Source organism: Pinus tabuliformis, chromosome 2_2, assembly GCF_031772625.1.
Source record: "Pinus tabuliformis cultivar Carrire ecotype Pingquan chromosome 2_2, CPIR1, whole genome shotgun sequence".
NCBI classification, from domain to species: Eukaryota; Viridiplantae; Streptophyta; class Pinopsida; order Pinales; family Pinaceae; genus Pinus; species Pinus tabuliformis.
In genome coordinates this window covers 150,588,167-150,606,481 of record NC_142300.1, presented here as the reverse complement: position 1 = coordinate 150,606,481, position 18,315 = coordinate 150,588,167, and the positions used below count along the sequence as shown (strand labels likewise).

General features: G+C 40.4%; 1 protein-coding gene across 1 annotated transcript; it reads right to left on the bottom strand.

Annotated features, from left to right (window-relative positions):
• Window positions 1-6,495: 6,495 nt before the first annotated feature.
• On the bottom strand, window positions 6,496-9,570 carry LOC149191875 (uncharacterized). Its single transcript, XM_089406764.1, has 2 exons — window positions 8,574-9,570; window positions 6,496-8,225 (listed from the first exon to the last, which is right to left on the bottom strand). Exons 1-2 carry the CDS (start codon window positions 9,568-9,570, stop codon window positions 6,496-6,498), a joined length of 2,727 nt encoding a protein of 908 aa, XP_089262890.1.
• Window positions 9,571-18,315: the final 8,745 nt, after the last annotated feature.

Genomic DNA, 18,315 nt, shown 5'->3' with positions numbered 1-18,315 from the left:
TCCCTGGTAAGGAGCCCTAGACTATTGTATTATTTGAAATGAATTAATATAAGGAAGTTGGGTTATTATACATGTTTTTACAATGTTTTGTAAAATGTTATCTATATTTTATGCACTAGTAGATTTATTGTTGTTTATATTCCATTGTGCAAAGTAGCTTCGTTGTGATTCTTGGTTTGTTAATTTCATAGATTTAAGCTATTATCCCATACACCAGGTTTGTGGAAAAACAACATTAATATGCCCCAAAGAGTAGAGCCACTAAACACCAAGCACCACATTGGTGTCTAGAACATCAACCATAAATAAATGGTTCGTCATCGAATAGTTCCCCATCACTATTGTCATGTCGGGAATATATCTAGTACATTGTATGGTATGGTCTTCAAAGGACTCTATGTGTATTCCTCTCCTCTCCACCATATGGGAATTTATGAAATTGTGGGTTGCCCCACTATCTACTAGCACCGAAGCATGTTGTCCCTACATCATGCCCCTAATCCTTAGAGTAAGGTATTTCGACACTCCTCGAAGTGAAGTGATAACTCTTGTTGTAGGAAAGAAAGAAGCCCCTCCTGGTGGGGTTGGTGGGCCTCCTCCTCCTCCTCTTGTCATCTGTGACTCATAATCACCACTGCCTATCTCCTGCTCTACATCATCCTCCGAATCACTATCAGAAAACACCTCTATGTAGTGTGCCTTGCCCTTGGTACACCTATACCCTGGTGCCCATGGCTCCTAGGAAGTGAAGCACAACTACCTCCTACGGAGGTCTCTCTAGGTCTCATCGTCAAACTGACCATGCCCTTGAAGGTATTTCTATGGTGGAGGACTACCGTCATGACCCCTTTGTGGGAAGGGAGCTCATGGTGGAACTAGTGCCCTAGCCTTGGAAATTGCATCCTACGAATACCTGATGCAAGATATTGCCTCATGTAAAGTGGTCAACCTACAATACCTCACTATCCCATGCAGAGGTTCAACCAAGCCGTCAATGAAGCTATATATCCTCCTGGCATCTAAAAAGTCCGATATCATCACTGATACCCTCAAAAATTATGATATGTAGTGTTTGGGGTTGCATTTCTAACTGAGTTGTGCCAGCTCTATGAAATGTTCCTATGAATCCCTCCTATCAAAAATCTCCACAACCCTCCGTGTGAAGTCCTTGTAGGAAGTCACATTGGAATTCTCTAGTGTGGTCAACCCATGGAACCACCAATCATGTGCTACCCCCTCCAAGTGCAAGGTAGCCATTTTGATGGCTTCCACCTTAGTCATTCAGCTAAGATGAAAGTATGTGTCCAACTTGTATACCCATGCACTTGGATGACCCAGCGAAAGTGGGAAGATACATCCTCCCAATAGTCCGTTACAACTTTGAATTCTACGTTCTAGAGTCCCCTGTGCCCTTTACCCTATCATTCTGCTTAAGTTGGCAGAAACACCAAAAGGATAATGCAACTCAAAATCCCTCCCCAATAGATTTCCATTCCCAAAAATATTCTCCCATAGGCATATCATCTTGACCAACCTACTCAACTACTCCTAAGGGAAAAAATGTGGGCAACATAGTCCTGGTTGGCCCACTAAAAGTGTGTGGGTGAGTCAAGGGGGAGTGATGGTCATACTAGTGGGAAGCCCCTAAATTTTCCCTAAACAAGAAATATCAGTGAATTCCCTTGTCCTATTTATGCTGCTTAATCTCTTCCAACATCTCCTTCTATCCCCTAGCTAAGTCATTCAGGGCTCTCAAGAGGCTATCGAAAGTTGCCTCCTCTTTTCTCTTGGTCTTCAACATGTATATTCCCTGTAGCTCCTATTCTGGGGCCTTAGTATCAGGTGTTATCTCCAACTCCCTCTCCTAGCTCATGTATCTATGCCTCTAATAGGTAACGTTCTGCTTTTCCTTTCTGGTCATAGAAGTGTCCCCATGGCCGAGCCAATACTGGTGCTTTGATACCACTGTAATATTCCTACTAGGAAATAACAATGATAAACTAAACAAAATTTCACGTGCAACACATTAAATTTAACATGTAATGAAACACCCACAAATTCAACCAAAAACTTCATAGAACTCGACCATTTATTATATGGGAGGAAAGTACAAAATATGTATGAAATGTGTGCACTCGAGCTTGCTAAAGCAAGCTTGGAAAATCCCAGGTGAGAAATTGTGTTGCCCAAATGCTAGGAAGTACTTCCTCTTCAAATTCTACATTGGCCCTCGAAATCTGCAACTACTTGCTGAAAAGAGACTGTTATTTGGACCCTGTAGAGTGCTTAGACAATTATGAGAAATTAGCCTTGGTCTCTCCTCAGGAAACCCACAAAGATCCAGAAGGGGTTGGGCTTAGTTACAACCTCTGAAATTACCCCCAATTATGGTGTGCTCCTCAACAAGTTGGGTAATTCAATCCACTAGGAAATATTGTTGCCAAAGACCTCCAAAATGTTCAGTAATCTCACACAATATTCCCCTTATGTCCCCAAGCCAACTCAACCCCAAAATCCTGGATCAAACCCTCACAATGAGTGGCATCCACAAATGAATGCGTAGGCCCCAATCTAGTCACTTTTGTGCTAGCCTAGAAGAAGAAAATTCGGCCTGTAGTGTAGCCCCTCCAACCTCCGGTCAAACCTCTGCAAAATTGTTGCTTGACCCTGAGGGAATATGCTCCTAAATTCCTATAAATAGTGTTTCTTTGTAGTTCACTCCCCTCTAGAGTGTGTGGTCCCCTTCTGCACCTAGCCTAATCTAGAATAACACCAGTTCACCTATAGAAAGCCCTCTAGAAAAACTCCACAATGAAATAATGGCTCCCCTAGGGTGGCACTCGAAGTCCATCAAAGAAAGAGTTGAGATCTCCCCTCGGAAATCTCGTGTGTTGAACAACACTTGTATACTTGGCTCAACATCTCAAGTGTACTAGGTGAGTTTGTTTTTTAAAGGTTCAATGTCCCCCAAATGAAGTTTGCTTCTCCTATTTATCCTTAAGCTCCCCCTTCATCAAGTGGGCCTCATACATCGGCCTCTTTTCCCTCTCTCTCTTCCCATAAGTACGCTTTCCTCCAAGGGGTGTGTATTCCTCTTCGGTGGCCCCTACTTCCCACTAGAAGTTTGATTTTATTCCCTATCTCCTATGTTGGAGTCACATCAAATCAAATTTTCCAAGTGGGTCCTCTTAACCCACTTTCCCTAAGTTGAAAACCAAAAATGTTAAAATTGAAAAAAATTGTATTTTCACTTAGCAATATTTGTTACGTGGGAATATCACAAATCATCTTTATAATATGCATACACAAAAGCACACACACAAACACACCATGACATCCCCATCCCCTAAATTTCTCTAAAATTGGGTGATGCTTCCATACCCCTATGCATTCCCCATCTTAGAAACTTGGCGAAAAATTGATATAAATATCATTCTCAATTGAAACCAAGGGATTGAGGAATATGGATTCCAAGCTTAAAAGGGATATATGTGAGAAAAATATAAGGGATAAAATTATGCTCAACTCTTTTCCCATGTGAAGAATAACCCATGAAATTGAATGTCATAACCAAATTATCATGTGCAGCCTAAGTTGATGTTTGCTCAATGGTAGACACATGATAACCCGACAAGCGAAGGAACATCTACCCCTATATCCTTGCATTGACATGCTTTTGTTATCTAATAATTCCTTGGGGTTTAATGTTTCTAGGGCCATCGATTAACATCCTATCCCTGTTATGAATGCTTACTTTTGTTATCTAATAATTCATTGGAGTTTAATCTTTCTAGGGCCACGAATTAACATCATATCACTGTTATGAATTCTCTAGATAATTAAGGTAGAATTAGGCAATGTAGATAATCGCCCTCTGACATTGCTTTCATGTTTAGTGATAGTGCTTGAAGCACTGGACTAGCCAATCTAGCAACAAGTACAAATTGGCATCTTAACCACATAATTTATGGTGTTGGACGTTGCAAAAGAAAACCCTGTCACTGCATGATTCGGGGCAATGACATCTGAATCTATGATATCACATGGAAGCTTGTCGTAATAATAAATCAGGAAAAGGGCATGTTAGAAACATAAGCAGTTCAGTGAGAGACAAACATGGTTTATTATGAGCGATATTTCTAAACTTTCTGAATCTCTTACACCCTAGGAAACATATGATGCAACAGAGAAAGCAATATTTAATTATTAAAAGACACTTCACCAGAATCAATTTCAGTAGATTTTCATGTGCATCACGTATATCCTTTGGCACTGACTTGAAAACAATAAATGCTTCATCAACCTTTGTTGTTTCCAAACAAACATCCTTAACCGATATGTTGTTCTTCGTATGCAACAACTGACCCAATATTAAGCCCACAAAAATTGTATTGATGATGTCTAACAACACCTCCACACCAACTGTCTAATTAGTGTCTCAACAAACTTAAATAGAAAATTGTATTGATGATGTTTAACAATCCTCTTAACTATCTAATTAGGGTCTCAAAAAAATTAAATAGAAAATTGAACAGAATTGAGCATCCTTTAGCGTAAGCTAAAATTCCATTCATTATCTCAATTTCAATTCATTTTCTAGCATTTTGGATTGAACCTCCTCCTTGCCAAAAAACTTTCAGAAGATAGGGTAGGAACAATGAACATACAAGTGACTCAAATGTCTCATGTTAGAAGCAGTGCACTCGTGTGATTTTCTTATGGAAAAATTAAGGAGTTAGGGATTGGCCATTCCTAGAGAGGTTTAGATATTTTGTTGGAAAATCTTAGAAGGATATCCTTTGACATTGAGATGGCTCTGTTGACCATAGAATTAACATCTCCCTTGAAATCAGGTGGAGTTGTGTTTTAATTTATGGGATTGGAGTGAAGTTGGGATGTATTTTCACTTTGGAGAGAACTCTACTGACGACGAGTTAATTGGAGAGAGTTGTTCTCTAGAGAAAAATAACTAGCAATTGCACCAAGAGGTGCAAAGTAACCCGAATATGAGGAGTAGAGGAATGTGGAATACAATAATCAAGCGAAATATATGGACAATGAAATGCAATCAAAATTCGAGTTTCTATATATCTTATAAACAATGCAGCAATAAGTTAAATTTAAGAAAAAAGTTACACTAAAATGTCCCAAAATAATGGAAATCCTTACAGACACAAGGTACATAGCAGGGGAGTTCAATTTATTTGGGGTTTTTTAAAATGACATGAAATAAGTTCTAAACATGGGAATTGTGTGGTATCTAACAACTAAAGATATCATTGGCACTTGGGAGAAACTACTTTTATCAATAAATTGTTGTGAAGATGAGCAAAACTTGGATTACAAATAAAATTTTGTATAAATGAATGTTGTGAAACTAGTTGTGAAAACTTTGTGATCGGGGCAACTCTTTTCAATGAAATCAAAGCATAATATTTTACTTATTGAAAGTATGTTTTGATTAAATAATAAAAGATATGTTATAATTGTTTTTTACTTTCATATATAAGTATTTGGATTAATTTGATAGTAACTTCTATTTTTATTTTTTAATATGAATTTTTTTTTTCCGGGGAAAATAGAGTTCGTAATTTCTATTAAAAAGTTGTTAATAGATATTACATGTTGTAGATGCCAAGGCATATGTTGTAGAGTGGCCAGAGCCACGTTACAAAGAAGTAAGCAAGATATAAATATCCAGAGAGTGACCAGGTGAATACATGAAGCTGTATGTCACCAGAAGATACAGAAACCCCAAAATTCTCAAAATATAAAGCCCAAGGCCATACAGGAATATGTACATCCATATGTCCATACAAAATATATACCCGATTAATTAGTTGCTGCTATACAAAAAGTAGCTCCCAAGTAGCAGTTGCAAAAAAACTAATAAGGGGGAGGACCCCCCATCAGCAGGCCGTCGATGTAGGGACGATGATAGAACCTGTGGATCCCAGCTGGTGTGTGTTCTTCGATCAGCCAGTCTCCTAGAGGCCGATCCGCCGCCTCTTTCGAAAGCTGGTCAGCAATCGCATTTCTTTCCCTGTAGATATGAGAAACAGCGATCTGGTCAAAATGTGTTTTTAGAAAAACAATTTCTTCCAAGATATGTTTCAAAGAATATGCATGACAGATAGTTTTATTGTTTGTCCAATCAATCACAATCTTTGAGTCCCCAAAAATTTGAATTTGTCTGCAATGTTTAGTATGGGCAAAATAAAGAAGGTGTCTCAAAGTGATAAGTTCCGCAAAATTATTTGAGCCCGAACCCAGACCCAGTCTTAGGTGAAAAAAATGAGTATCCGATAGGAAAAAAACAATCCCCCCACCACATCCTTGTGGCGGCGCTGCCCCGTCAAAATATGCCCAAGGCATATCCTATTTTATGATTTCAGGCTGAATAATTCTAGGTTGGGTAGGTTTGCTCTCAAAAGGTATTTCATTGTAGGCAGCACAAATGGATGCCGAGAGTAACTGTTTGTTGATTCTACAGTTCTAAAAAATGTAAGCGTTCCTGCTCCGCCAGATGAAACTCGATATCACTGCTGGGAGATTTAAGGCCTTTTCTGTGGCAACCGCTTCCCACCAATTTGTCCAGGCAGTCGGTATGTCCTCGCCCAGCCAATTCTTTCTGATATTCAGTGCCTGTGTGACCTGTTGCCAGATTTCTTTTGTTGTCTCGCAGTGGAGGAACAGGTGGATCGACGATTCTTCATTTCTTTGGCAAAGTACGCACCAAGATGGTCCTGCTATGGCCCGCTTCTTGAGGGCATCCCCTGTAGGTAATTTATTTGCGATTATGTTCCACAGGAGAAGCCTGTTTCTGGGCTGCACTTGGAGCTTCCACACCACTTTCCACCAGCCTAGCAGGCTTGTAGGTTTTCTGTCTTCCATAAGCCTGATATAACCCAGATTGGGTGAGTATGTCCCAGATTTAGCAGGGGCCCATATAAGCTGATCTTCATCCTCCCGAAGTTTGATATGGGTTTCAATAAGAGCTCGTATGTATCCATTCCACTGTTCTGTCCAAGCCTCCGGGAACTGTCCGAGCCCAACATTAATCCAAGCTTGTGAAAATATAGTGGAGCGCTCCCGATCGCCGATCTGTGCTAAATATTTGATGCCCCTGTGATTGAGGTGATGGATCAGATCTCTGGGCAGTATGTGAGCATTCCCCGAACCAGGCCAAGGGTCAAGTCCAATACGAATCTGAGCCCCATCACCCACCCTCCAGAGTAGATTATCTCTAATAAGGGGCATCGCCTTGAGAGTGGCACGCCAGATCGCTGAAATACCTTGTTGATTCCAAGAAGGTCTGCGAAGCCATTCCGTGAAGCAGGATGGCCATATGTATTTGTGATGAATAATCTTAGCCCATAGACTGTCCATCTTGGTGAGGGCCCAGCCCTGTTTGGCCGTGAGAGCAAGTGCAAATTCCTGTAGGGACTTGATACCCCATCCACCCCATTTCTTTGGCAGTGCAATTGTGGTCCATCTGGTCCAAGCAAAAATCCTTCCTTTTTTGTTTCCATTCCAGAGAAAACGGGAGCAGATTTGTTGAATCCTGTTCAAAATGCCTTTAGGGATCCATGTCAGAGACATCCAATAAACAGGGGTGGCCTCCAGGACTGTCTTGATCAGTAGGAGTCTGCCTGCTTTAGACAATAGCCGATGCTGCCAACCTGTTATCCTCCTTTCAATTTTGTTTATAAGCCAATACCAGTGAGTAATTTTATACCCATCCGGCTTCAGTCTAAATCCCAGATATTTGATTCCATCCATCAACTGGCATTCTATGAAAGGGAAAAACTGTCCAGCTAGTAGAGCTTCCTGCTGTGAGCAATGCATCATGGACCTGGTGGATTTCTGCTCGTTTATTTCCATGCTCGTGGCTTTACAAAAGAGGAGCAGAATGTCATTAAGGGCGACGGTGTCCCTGATACTGCCATTCAGGAAGATTAATATATCATCCACAAACAATAGGTGGGTTAGGACAAACTGCTCCGTAATTTTGAGACCACTTATGTCTCCCGTCCTTCTAGCTTCAGCTATAAGCCTGCTCAATCCTTCCATAACAATGAGAAAAAGTAATGGGGATAGAGGGCAGCCTTGCCTTATCCCCCTGGAGATATGAAATCGTTCCGAAGCCGCACCATTGATGAGTATAGCAAATGATACCGAAGTAACACAGCCCATGATCCAATTGATGAGAATATGAGGGAAACCTAGATGAGTAAGTATCATCTTCAAATATAACCAATTTACTTTGTCAAATGCCTTGGCAAGGTCAATTTTTAGGGAGATGCCTTTCAGGTTCTTTAGCTTGATAGAGTGTAAAGCTTCTTGGGCAGTGCCAATAGCCTCTTGAATATGTCGGTTCCTGAGGAAGGCAAATTGCTCTGCCGAGATATGCGAGGATAGGATTGGCTTTATACGGTTGGCAATGATTTTGGCTATGATTTTATAGAGACAGTTGCAGAGGGATATGGGCCGAAAGTCATTGAAGGATGTGGGCTCGTCAGATTTGGGGATCAAGGCTATAAAGGTCTGGTTCATGGGTGGGTGAATGTGACCCGTGATCCTGCTCTCCTCCACCACCGCCAATAGGTCCTCCTTCATCATCTCATAGAAAGCCAGGTAGAATTCCACAGGCCATCCATCTGGTCCCGGGCTCTTGTCCTTTTTGAACCACTTAAGCGTGCTTTCAAGCTCTTGTTCACTGACTGGTTGGCAGAGATCCTCAATGTCCTCCTGTGCCACGAACCTTGGAAACTTACCAGCAAGTCTGATAATCTCTGGAAGGTTTACAGAATTTGGGGCCGTATAGAGTCCCTTGAAATGAGTGATCCCCAATCTAGCCAGCTGTTGATGAGTGGTTGCCCAACCATCAGGATCCATTGGAAGCTGCCATATAGTGTTAGCGGCCTTTCTGCCATTGGCAATATTATGAAAAAAATTTGTATTGTTGTCCCCTGCTTTAAGCCAGATGGCTCGGCTCTTTAGGCGCCAGAGTTCTTCCCTTTCCATTAAGATCTTCAATTTTTCCTCAATCAGTTGGCAGAGTTCAGCTTTTGTTTCATCCGATTGATAACCTGTTCCCCATTCGTCTGTTAATTGGCCTATTCTATCTTCCTTATCCTTCAGGTTCTGTTCCTCTCTGCTTCGCTTCAGACGAGCCCAGGTTTCTGACATTTTGTTGAGCTTTTTAAGCCCGTCACAGAAGTCTGAAGCTTTCCTCCCTTCTCTCAACTGGGGCTGTGAGGCCCAGAAATCCGATACCAACTTGATGTATTCTGGGTCTTGAAGATGGCCAACAAAAAATTTGTAGGGGGAGCGCGGCTTTGGCGAGTTGCCACTGATCTGAAGAAGGATAGGGTGATGATCAGACAGACCCCCGTTGCTAACCCACTGTCTATATAATGGGAATTTCTGTATCAGCGCCTCATGCATCATGTACCTGTCCAGCCTCCTTCCAAGAGCAGCCTCTCCCGTACGCTGATTGTGCCAAGTAGGAAGTTTTTTATTCATGGGGATGTCCACAAGATGCTGGCCATCGAGGAGCATGGACATTTGTTCCGCGATAGGATCCCCTTGTGAAGATATCCCCCATGTCTCCCCAGATCCCAACGAGAAATTAAAATCACCCCCGATAATGGTGCTCTGTGTAATATGTCCTTCAGATAGAAAATTTTGCCAAAAGTCGAGCTTGTTTTGATTGGGTCCATAGATGTTGAGAATTCTGATGGGAAGGCCCAATTCACCCAAAGTGATGTCCATACCAAGGAAACCTCTCCCTCCCCATACCGAAAGAGGTCTGTGTATTATAGGATTGATACCAATGAGTAGTCCACCAGATCTACCACAGGCATCCAACCCATGCAGGAACCATCCAGGGAGAAAAGAGTGTAGGCAACGAACTGCAAGTTCAGAGGAGCATAGTGTTTCCTGAAGAAAAATGATATCACATCTGGATTCAAGTACCAGTCTCTTGAGAGCCAATCGTTTTTTAGGGCTGGCTAAACCCCTGCAGTTGAAGGAGAGAAAAATCATGGGGTCACCCAGTTCTGGGGCTCATTCGCTCTAAGTGCCCTTTCAATAGTGATCTGTCGACCCGAAGCCACATCAGCCACAACAGATAATTTTGCAGAAGAAATTTGGGATGGCCGGCCTCGCTTTAGTTTCTGATGCCGACCTGGGGAGGATCCCAGTCCTAAAATTTTAGGCCGAGTTCTGGATCTCAAAAGATAATGGTGCCCACCAGATACCATCGGGGAGGGAGGGGAATCCGGGAGACCAGTCTCCGGGATATAGGAAGGGGGGGTAGTTGAGAAAGTAGGGAGGGGGGGATCAATGGGGCAATGGATGGATGGTAAGGAGACACTCTCAGAAAAGGAAGTTCTGAATGCATGGTGCATAATGGATTGCAATTCATTCGAAATAGAAGGTTGACAAGTAGGAATGGAGTTATCACCTGAATGTGAAGATGCCGTCTCCATCGGCTTTGCTGCGGCTTCAGCAGTCTTGGATCTGGTACGCGGCGGCTCAGTTGAAGGCACAACAAATTTCCTGGATGATCTCTTTTTCCCCCCTTCGCTCGGCCCCTTGGTTGTCGTCTCCTGCTGTCTCGGATCACCCTCCGCATTATTGACATCTGCCATTGGAGTAACAGGAGGTTGTTTTCTGGGACCATGCATGCTCTCCTTGACCCCCCCTGTAACCAATGGGCAGTCCTTATAGAGATGACCAGTCTTGTGGCATCTGCGGCAACGGAAGGGAACACCTTCGTAGTCCAGTATCTGCTTCCTGGTGACATGGTTATGATAGATTTCTATAATCTCCTCCAGACCCGGTCTAGTATCCATATGAACCAAAATGCGAGCCATGGAGCGTTTACCAGACTTCTCGTATGAGCGATCATGCTCCAGGTAGGTGCCTAGGGCATCACTAATTTTCTTGAAAGCATATGGACACCAGAATTGCCATGGCAAGCCTGGTAAGTGCACCCAGATAGGGCCAGCCCCAAGTTGTTCGCGCTCAGGATCAAATAAGGGATCCCAGCGTTTAAGGAATACCGGCATAAGCTCAATGTGCCAATATTTGCCCAGAATCCATTCAGCGAATTGATGGTGGCAGAAGTGCAGGGCGAACCATCCTCTGGTAAGAACCATCACCTCGGGTAATTCTTTAAGCAGCGGTCCCCATATCACCTCCACCCACGCCTTAAGTCTCTCCGCCGTATAATTTCGTCCTCGAACACGACCAACAAGAACCTTACCCGCGGCATCCATAATGTCCGGCAGCGGAGCTTCAGGCCCAAAATTTACTTTGAAACCAGAATAATTAGCTTTAAGGCATCTTCCTTTAGTAACCTTCTCCGAGCGTTTACCCAAGAGGGATTCTCTGAGTAACTTGCGACACGGGTCCGAGGAGCTTTGTTGAGCAGAATGTACCGACTGAACAGGGAATGGCGGTGTAAAGCATCCAGAACGAATAGGGGTGCGAGGGGCCGAGGAAACAGTACCCTGCAGGTTCGGGCCGGAAGTAGGGGGGGGTATATGCTGATTCAGCGGCATAAATGAGACCGAGAGGGAGTGAGAGCTAGATGGAGGGGGAGGGGACGGGGGCGGAGGGAGGGGAGGTCGCAATGGTTGATGGAGAGGAGCGTCCAGAGATGGCGACGCAGGGAAACATGAACCCAAGAGCTGAAGAGTCGCCGGAGAGAGGGGTGGGCTATCAAGTGCGGCGCCCGGGGTAGGATATTCCGGCCTTTTGCCTTTCCCAGTAGGCAGCTGGTGCTGAGGCCGTGAGGAAGTGCCAGCCGTTACCCCAAGAGCAACGCTACGCGGAATCATCAACGGTCTGGTGGTGTGAGCCCAAATTTCTTGGTTGGGTATGGGGTCCTCCCCATAATCTAACAGGTCCTCCTCAACCATGTTAACTGACGGTGGGAGCACAGAAGGGTTCGAGCCCGGATCCGTCGGATGCGGGAAACGGAGGTCAGCGCTGGGTGGTTCGAAACCGGGACGACGGCAACAGATAACGGAGGTCAGCGTCAGGTGTTGGCGAGCAGGGAGGAAACCACGGGGGAGAAGGCAGACGCCAAGAAACCAAACCGCAAAGCACAAGTAAAAGTAAACTGACGAGCGGCAGGTGGTCAGCCCTGCCCTATGGCAGTGGCCCCATCTGTAAAACCTTGGAGGGCCCAGCTGACCGCATCCATTGTCGACTAGCGCGCCAGCTGAAAGAGGCCTGTAGTTCCCGCACTAGGGTTCCGCCATCGCCGTTGCAGAGCAGCTCCACATTTTTTTTTTTTAATATGAATTAACTATTTGTGATCATTATTTATTTATGTAAATTTATTTTTAAATAAGACTTAATTTCATAAATTAATATTTTTATTGTTTTATCTATTTTTAAATTATAAATATTTATTTATGTTATATATTTAGAAGAATTAAATATATATTTAAACATTATATATATATATATATATATATATATACCTTAATTAATGTTTTGTATCTTTTAATTTATTTATTTATTTCTATTAAAGATTTTTTTTTTTCATTTTGAATATAAAACGAGTATGTAATACATCTCATATATGTCTTTTTATTTCTTTAAATTCAATTAGAAATAAGTAATTGACATTTCATAATCATTATAAACTGTGAATATAGCTACTATTAAAAATCAAGGATGACAACAATCAACAACTTTACGGTTTTAAAACCCTGTGGGCATGATGAGAATTAGAGAAGGAAAAATGTTCTTCCTTTTCGGAAAGGATTATAATGCTAGATAATGTGAATCCAAAATTATATCTTCATGGCAAGTCAATAATGAAGGTCAATATTGGAAACACTTTATTGCTAGTTTTTTTTTTTTTGGGTAGTGTTTTTGTTTTTTTTGGTAGACATATTCCAACAAAAAAAAAAGTTGTTGCATATATCCATGTCTCTATCTTCTTTATTCAGAATCAAATCCAATGGGAAAAGATCTTTCATCTACATGTGTAGGGTGTTCATAAGTTTTCTTCGAAGAGGAGCTCCACATCTCCAATGACATTGTTTATTCTATTAATGATAATATTAAGAATGCATGATTATGTGTATGTAGGAGTCAAAGCTTTCAATAAGATGTGTATTTCAATGGTTTATAAGAAGATCGTTAAATGATAAGAAGTTGCAAATTTGTTACTTAAAAGGGTCTTGGTGCATTTTGGGGATTTCAAAGAGTGTTATTTCTAATAGAAATACTAACGTATTTTTGAGTGAAATTTAAATTAAACTGTAAGAGGATTCAATACTAAATTAAAGAGACTTATTGTCTTTCAAATGCATATTCTTAGTGGAAAGATTTGGTGAATATGACTTTATTTTTATTTATTTTTGCAAATCTACTATTAAAAACATCCAAAAACTTAAGATAAAAATTTAATTCATAAGAAACGTCATTAACAAAAAAATGTCACACGTCTACTAAGAGAATCCCTTTTTAAACTTTATTATAGATATTTAACATTATTGTCATTTAATATTATAAATAAACATTATAAAAGAAAAGTGAGAATTTTATTGGATTAATTGAAACTTATAAAATTTATAAATAACGTAAAAAAAATCACATGTTCAAATAAAGTTGAAAAAAAATCAGGTAAATCCTCCTCAGTTTTCTATCATTTTAATTTGAAAAATATCGTTTCACTACCTTCATTACAGTAAAAAGATTAATTAAGTTACACTTTCCCTTGTGGAACTAAAATTACTTAAAGCATTGTTAGAGCCTGGAGAAGTTTTGCAACTTGAAGTCTCTTGTACTTTGTATTGTGTTGCGTGTTACGACTTATGTCATCAACACAGTACTTGAGTCGTCTATTTTGTACTGTATAACGTGTGTTACACTCTTCCACTTTACTCCTATCGTCAAATGGGAATCTCTATGAATGGAGTTTTGTGTCACCGATGCCAATTCTTATTTATATAGGGGAGGGACGCCATTACCTGTGCGCCCTCCCCTCCACCTCAACTTTTGGCACATGGACACCTACCCCCGGTGTACGACACCTGCCGAGTGGAGCCTGCCACGTGTTGTGGTGGGTGGGGGCATTTAACTTACCACATTGCTCGTTGTTTAGGGTTTCATTCCGGTTGTTTTCTCCGATGTCTACTATGCCCTATGTTGTTTTGTTCAGGTCTAGTGTGTGAGCGATGCGCTTCGCCAATGATGGCACAGGACGACTCCAATACATGTGTGCCTTGTCTGCCATTCTTGACCTGCTCACCCGGCGAGGTTGCTTGCAGTGGTTTGTAAACAGACTAGGGTTTATGTTGTGGTTGTTTGATTGTGCCTGCCATTGTTGTTCAGGGTTTAAGGTTTTGTTGCTTTACCTATTTCGAGGTGGGTTTAACTCTGCTGCTATTGTTAAACGCTCTACGGGGTCGGGGGTTTACAAATTTCATTGTTGTTGTTCGTTCTGCACCATCGAGGGTTTACAGATACCTTGGTCGTTGTTTCATTCTCGTGGCTTGTTGTTTGGGAAGGAGCCAATACGAAATTCTAGCCAGTTCGAGGTCGAAGGTAAATTGATAAATACATGGGTTTTTTTTTCGAATTGCCTGTAATTTGTTTGTATGTTTTTTCCATCTTCTAATTTTTTCATGTTTTACAAGTTTTGGTTGCAGGTCTAGCAAGGTTTGGGGGATGTTTGGACACAATGGTGGCTTTTGCGTCTATCTGGTAGGAGTCTAAATCCTACCAACCACTGTGTTTCTCAACACTTGAACTTGATGTTGGGATTTTTGTTCTTTTTGCTCTTGCTACACTGTTGTGTTTTTGAACACTTGATTTTGCTGGGAAATTAGCTCTTATCACATTTTTCTGTATTTTTTTGCATATTCTTATGATTTTTGTTGATTCTGCTTGTTTTATGTTAATGGAACTAGCATTCAGGAATTTTCATGTCGTTTCAACGGATCAGATTCAAATTTGAGTCAGTTTCCCAATTTCCTTCTTTAATAGGTCAAATTAATCTAATTAGGTCTAGTCCAAAGAAATTCAGGTTCTTTTTAGGAAAGAAGTCAGTTTCCCAGTTTCCTCCTCCAATAGGCTAAATTAACTTGATTAATTTGGATAGATCACTCTCCCTTCTTTTAAGGGTTCCTAGCTTCAAATTCAGGTCCAGTCTCTTTCCTTTTAGGAGGTCATCTCGTTTTTAAGAGTTTCAACGGATCAGATTCAAATTCTAGGTTCAAATTCAGTCAGGTTCAGTCTCAAGACCTTAAGGACAGGTCACTATTCCTTTTTTTAAGAGTAATACCTGAAAGACTGGTCATTATTTCCTCTTTCAAGAGAGTTCCTACTTTTAGGAGTTCATAGGTTCGAATTCCATTTGGGAAGTCACCTTCTTTTAAGAGTTCACAAATCAAATTCAAATTCAGGTTCAGTCCAAGAAAATTCCACTTGTTTCCTCGGAAGTATCTCAGTTTCGTAGTTTCCTCCTTGGATTTGGACAGGTGAGCCTCCCTTCTTTAGAGTTCACAGTTTCAAATTTAGGTTCAGTCTCCTAATTAAAGGAGGTCACGGTCACAGTCTCTCCTTTTTAGTTCACACTCGCAGGTTTCCGGTGAGGAGGCCACGTTCATAGTCTCTTTCCTTCCTTCCTTTCCTCTTTTACGAAGAGTTTAGATTCACATGTTTGGATTCAAATTGAGGTTTAGGTGAACATTCAGAAAGTGATGTGTATAGTTACTAATTTGCATAGTAGAAAGGGGTGGAATAATGGATATGATACTGCAATCATGTATGTGGATTTAAAAATAGAATGTTGTATGTTGGACATTGATGTTAAATAATATGCAACAAACTTAGCATGTTGACTATGGCTTACTATAACTCTGACCCTAGTATTGACTTATGCTACTAATTGTGGCTTATATGTATGCAGTAGAGTAGGGAAGCTCGTATCGAATTAATAGTTGTAACTATACATAACTTTCTTACATAGATAGCAAGAGAAATTCGTGCATGTAGCTTTTAATGGAATTATCATCTTGCACAATCATAATGTATTTCCATAACCTATGCATGATTGTCTAAATTCCAACATGTGTTGTCTCACAATAATATTTTGGGTAAATGTTATGTGTTGTTTCATCATGAAGTATTGCTACAATTTGATGAAATGTAAACTAAAAATGTTGTCATTGTGTATTTATGGTTGGGCATGATGTTATATGTAATTGTAGCACTAGGCATAATACATTGTTACAAGGTGTGAGTCTGTGATAATATGCAGAGATTTCACATTCAGAGGTTTCACATTCAAACTTCTTAGACAGATACTTTAGATGCAATGATTGCATTAATATGTGAAATTCATTTTCCAATTCACTTACAGTTAAAAGTTGTAACTTCACTTAATGTTTGGGTTGGAACGTATGTACAATTGAAAGTGTTTGGGTTGGAACGAATGTACTTGTGTATTGTTGTTTCATTCCTTTGTGGCATCTGGTTTGTGGAGAAATTTGGATTTTATGTCATTTTGGAAATGGTTTTGGTTCTGGTCAGATTTAGTCTGTTGTCTTATTGAGTTTATATCAGATGGATCTAAGTTGTCCTTTTGTAAATTGCCATCTTGAGGAGCTTCTTTATTGCACTATCTCCATATTTGTTGATGTATTGAATGTTGGTTTATAAGGGAAATTCAATGCCGAGAGTGCATTTCCCATTTATATTGTGTTTTAATTGGAAGTGCATTGATTTAAAAAGGTAAATTGATGCTCATAGAAATATGGTTCACTGTTTTATGGAATTTTCATATTAAAATAAGTGACTTTTTCAATATTTCATTATTCACTCGTTTGTCATCATATTTACAACTCAGTTATAAATGTCTTGTAAATCATTTGGTGTGTAGAGGCATAATAGAAAATCCCATTTGCATTCTCAGGTAAGAATTCTATATTATAATAAATTATAGATGTTCCTTCTAAAATGGATTTTGGTTACAATGCCACAAACAGTATGAAATAAAAAAAACTAGGTTGTAAGACAAAATCTTTCCGTGACAAGAAAAAGATACAATCCATCCAAAATCCACATCATAATGTGGTTACAACCAAAAGCATATGACACCCCTATTCTTTATGGCCTTGAGAATCTTGAGTGCCAAAACTCCCCGAGTTACCTTCTTGAGCCAGGTAGGTTGGCCTACCTAAAAAGAGTTGATTAGGAAATGATTGATTGCTACCATATGAGTGAGTCCAATTGGCACCTTCCAACCATGGAGGAATTGAGTACCCATACCTCACATTTGCACTACTAACCCCTGCATTAAGTGCGGGTGTGTAATGAGCATACATAGAATTGACACCTCCTCTAGTAGGAATAACGCAAGTGGGTAAACCCTTAGTTTGATAATGAGTCACTTGAATGTTTATGAGGTCTTGGAATAATGGTGTATTATCTGCAATATTGTCCAATGAGTTTGAAATAATCCTAGTTTCATCAGCTATGCTTTCATCATTTTCAACCATATTGATCATACCTTGTTCCTTTTCAATCATTTGTTGTGTCTTTCATGATTCCTTTTCCTGTCTTGCCATTTGTTTTTGTTGGTCATTAACTTGCCTTGCTTTATCTCTTTCAAGCCTTTCATCTGCTCGATGTTGTGCTGCAACAATCCTTGATGCCTTCTTCAGCTTGACTAGATCCTTCTTTTTCTGTTTTAATTCCTGCATTTCAAATTTCTTTTTTTTCAGACTCAATTAACAGGTTTATATAGTCTTTTGAGGTGAGTAATTGTGAAATTCGACCCAAATGAAGACTACCTGATGTATCTTGATTTTTTTCATTGATACTCTCTCTACTGGTAGCTTTAGGAACCGGCCAAGTATCTTCTCCACCCCTCCCACCTGCATGTCATTGTTTGGTACTTCCCTTTCAATATCTGAGACAACTGATTGAACTATATCATTATCTTCATTTAATGCCTCATTATGTGCTTCATATTCTTCCATTTAATTGTTGTCCACAAAAAATGAATAATTTCACTGTTCAATTATGCTGGTTGTGAGGGCATGTTCATGCTTTGTTCATTGGTTGTTGAGACACTATGTTCGTTCATATTAATCATGGATTCTGCCAACCATGACGGTGGGGTTACTTGGCTTGGCAATGTCAATTGGTCATTGTCAACTGCATGTTCAACAAAGTCATTAACAATATCAACAACAAGAATTTCATGTTCTTGAGTTGGTGGAACAATCTCCATGTCACTGCAAATTTTTTCATGATTATATTGTGTTTCACATA

Bases quoted from the DNA above. Each gene is read 5' to 3' on its own strand.
- LOC149191875 (XM_089406764.1), bottom strand. From the start codon at position 9,570: ATGTCCATGCTCCTCGATGGCCAGCATCTTGTGGACATCCCCATGAAT. The intron at 8,226-8,573 runs GTCACATTCACC...TTACTCATCTAG, and splicing joins GGAGGAGAGCAGGATCACGG to GTTTCCCTCATATTCTCATC.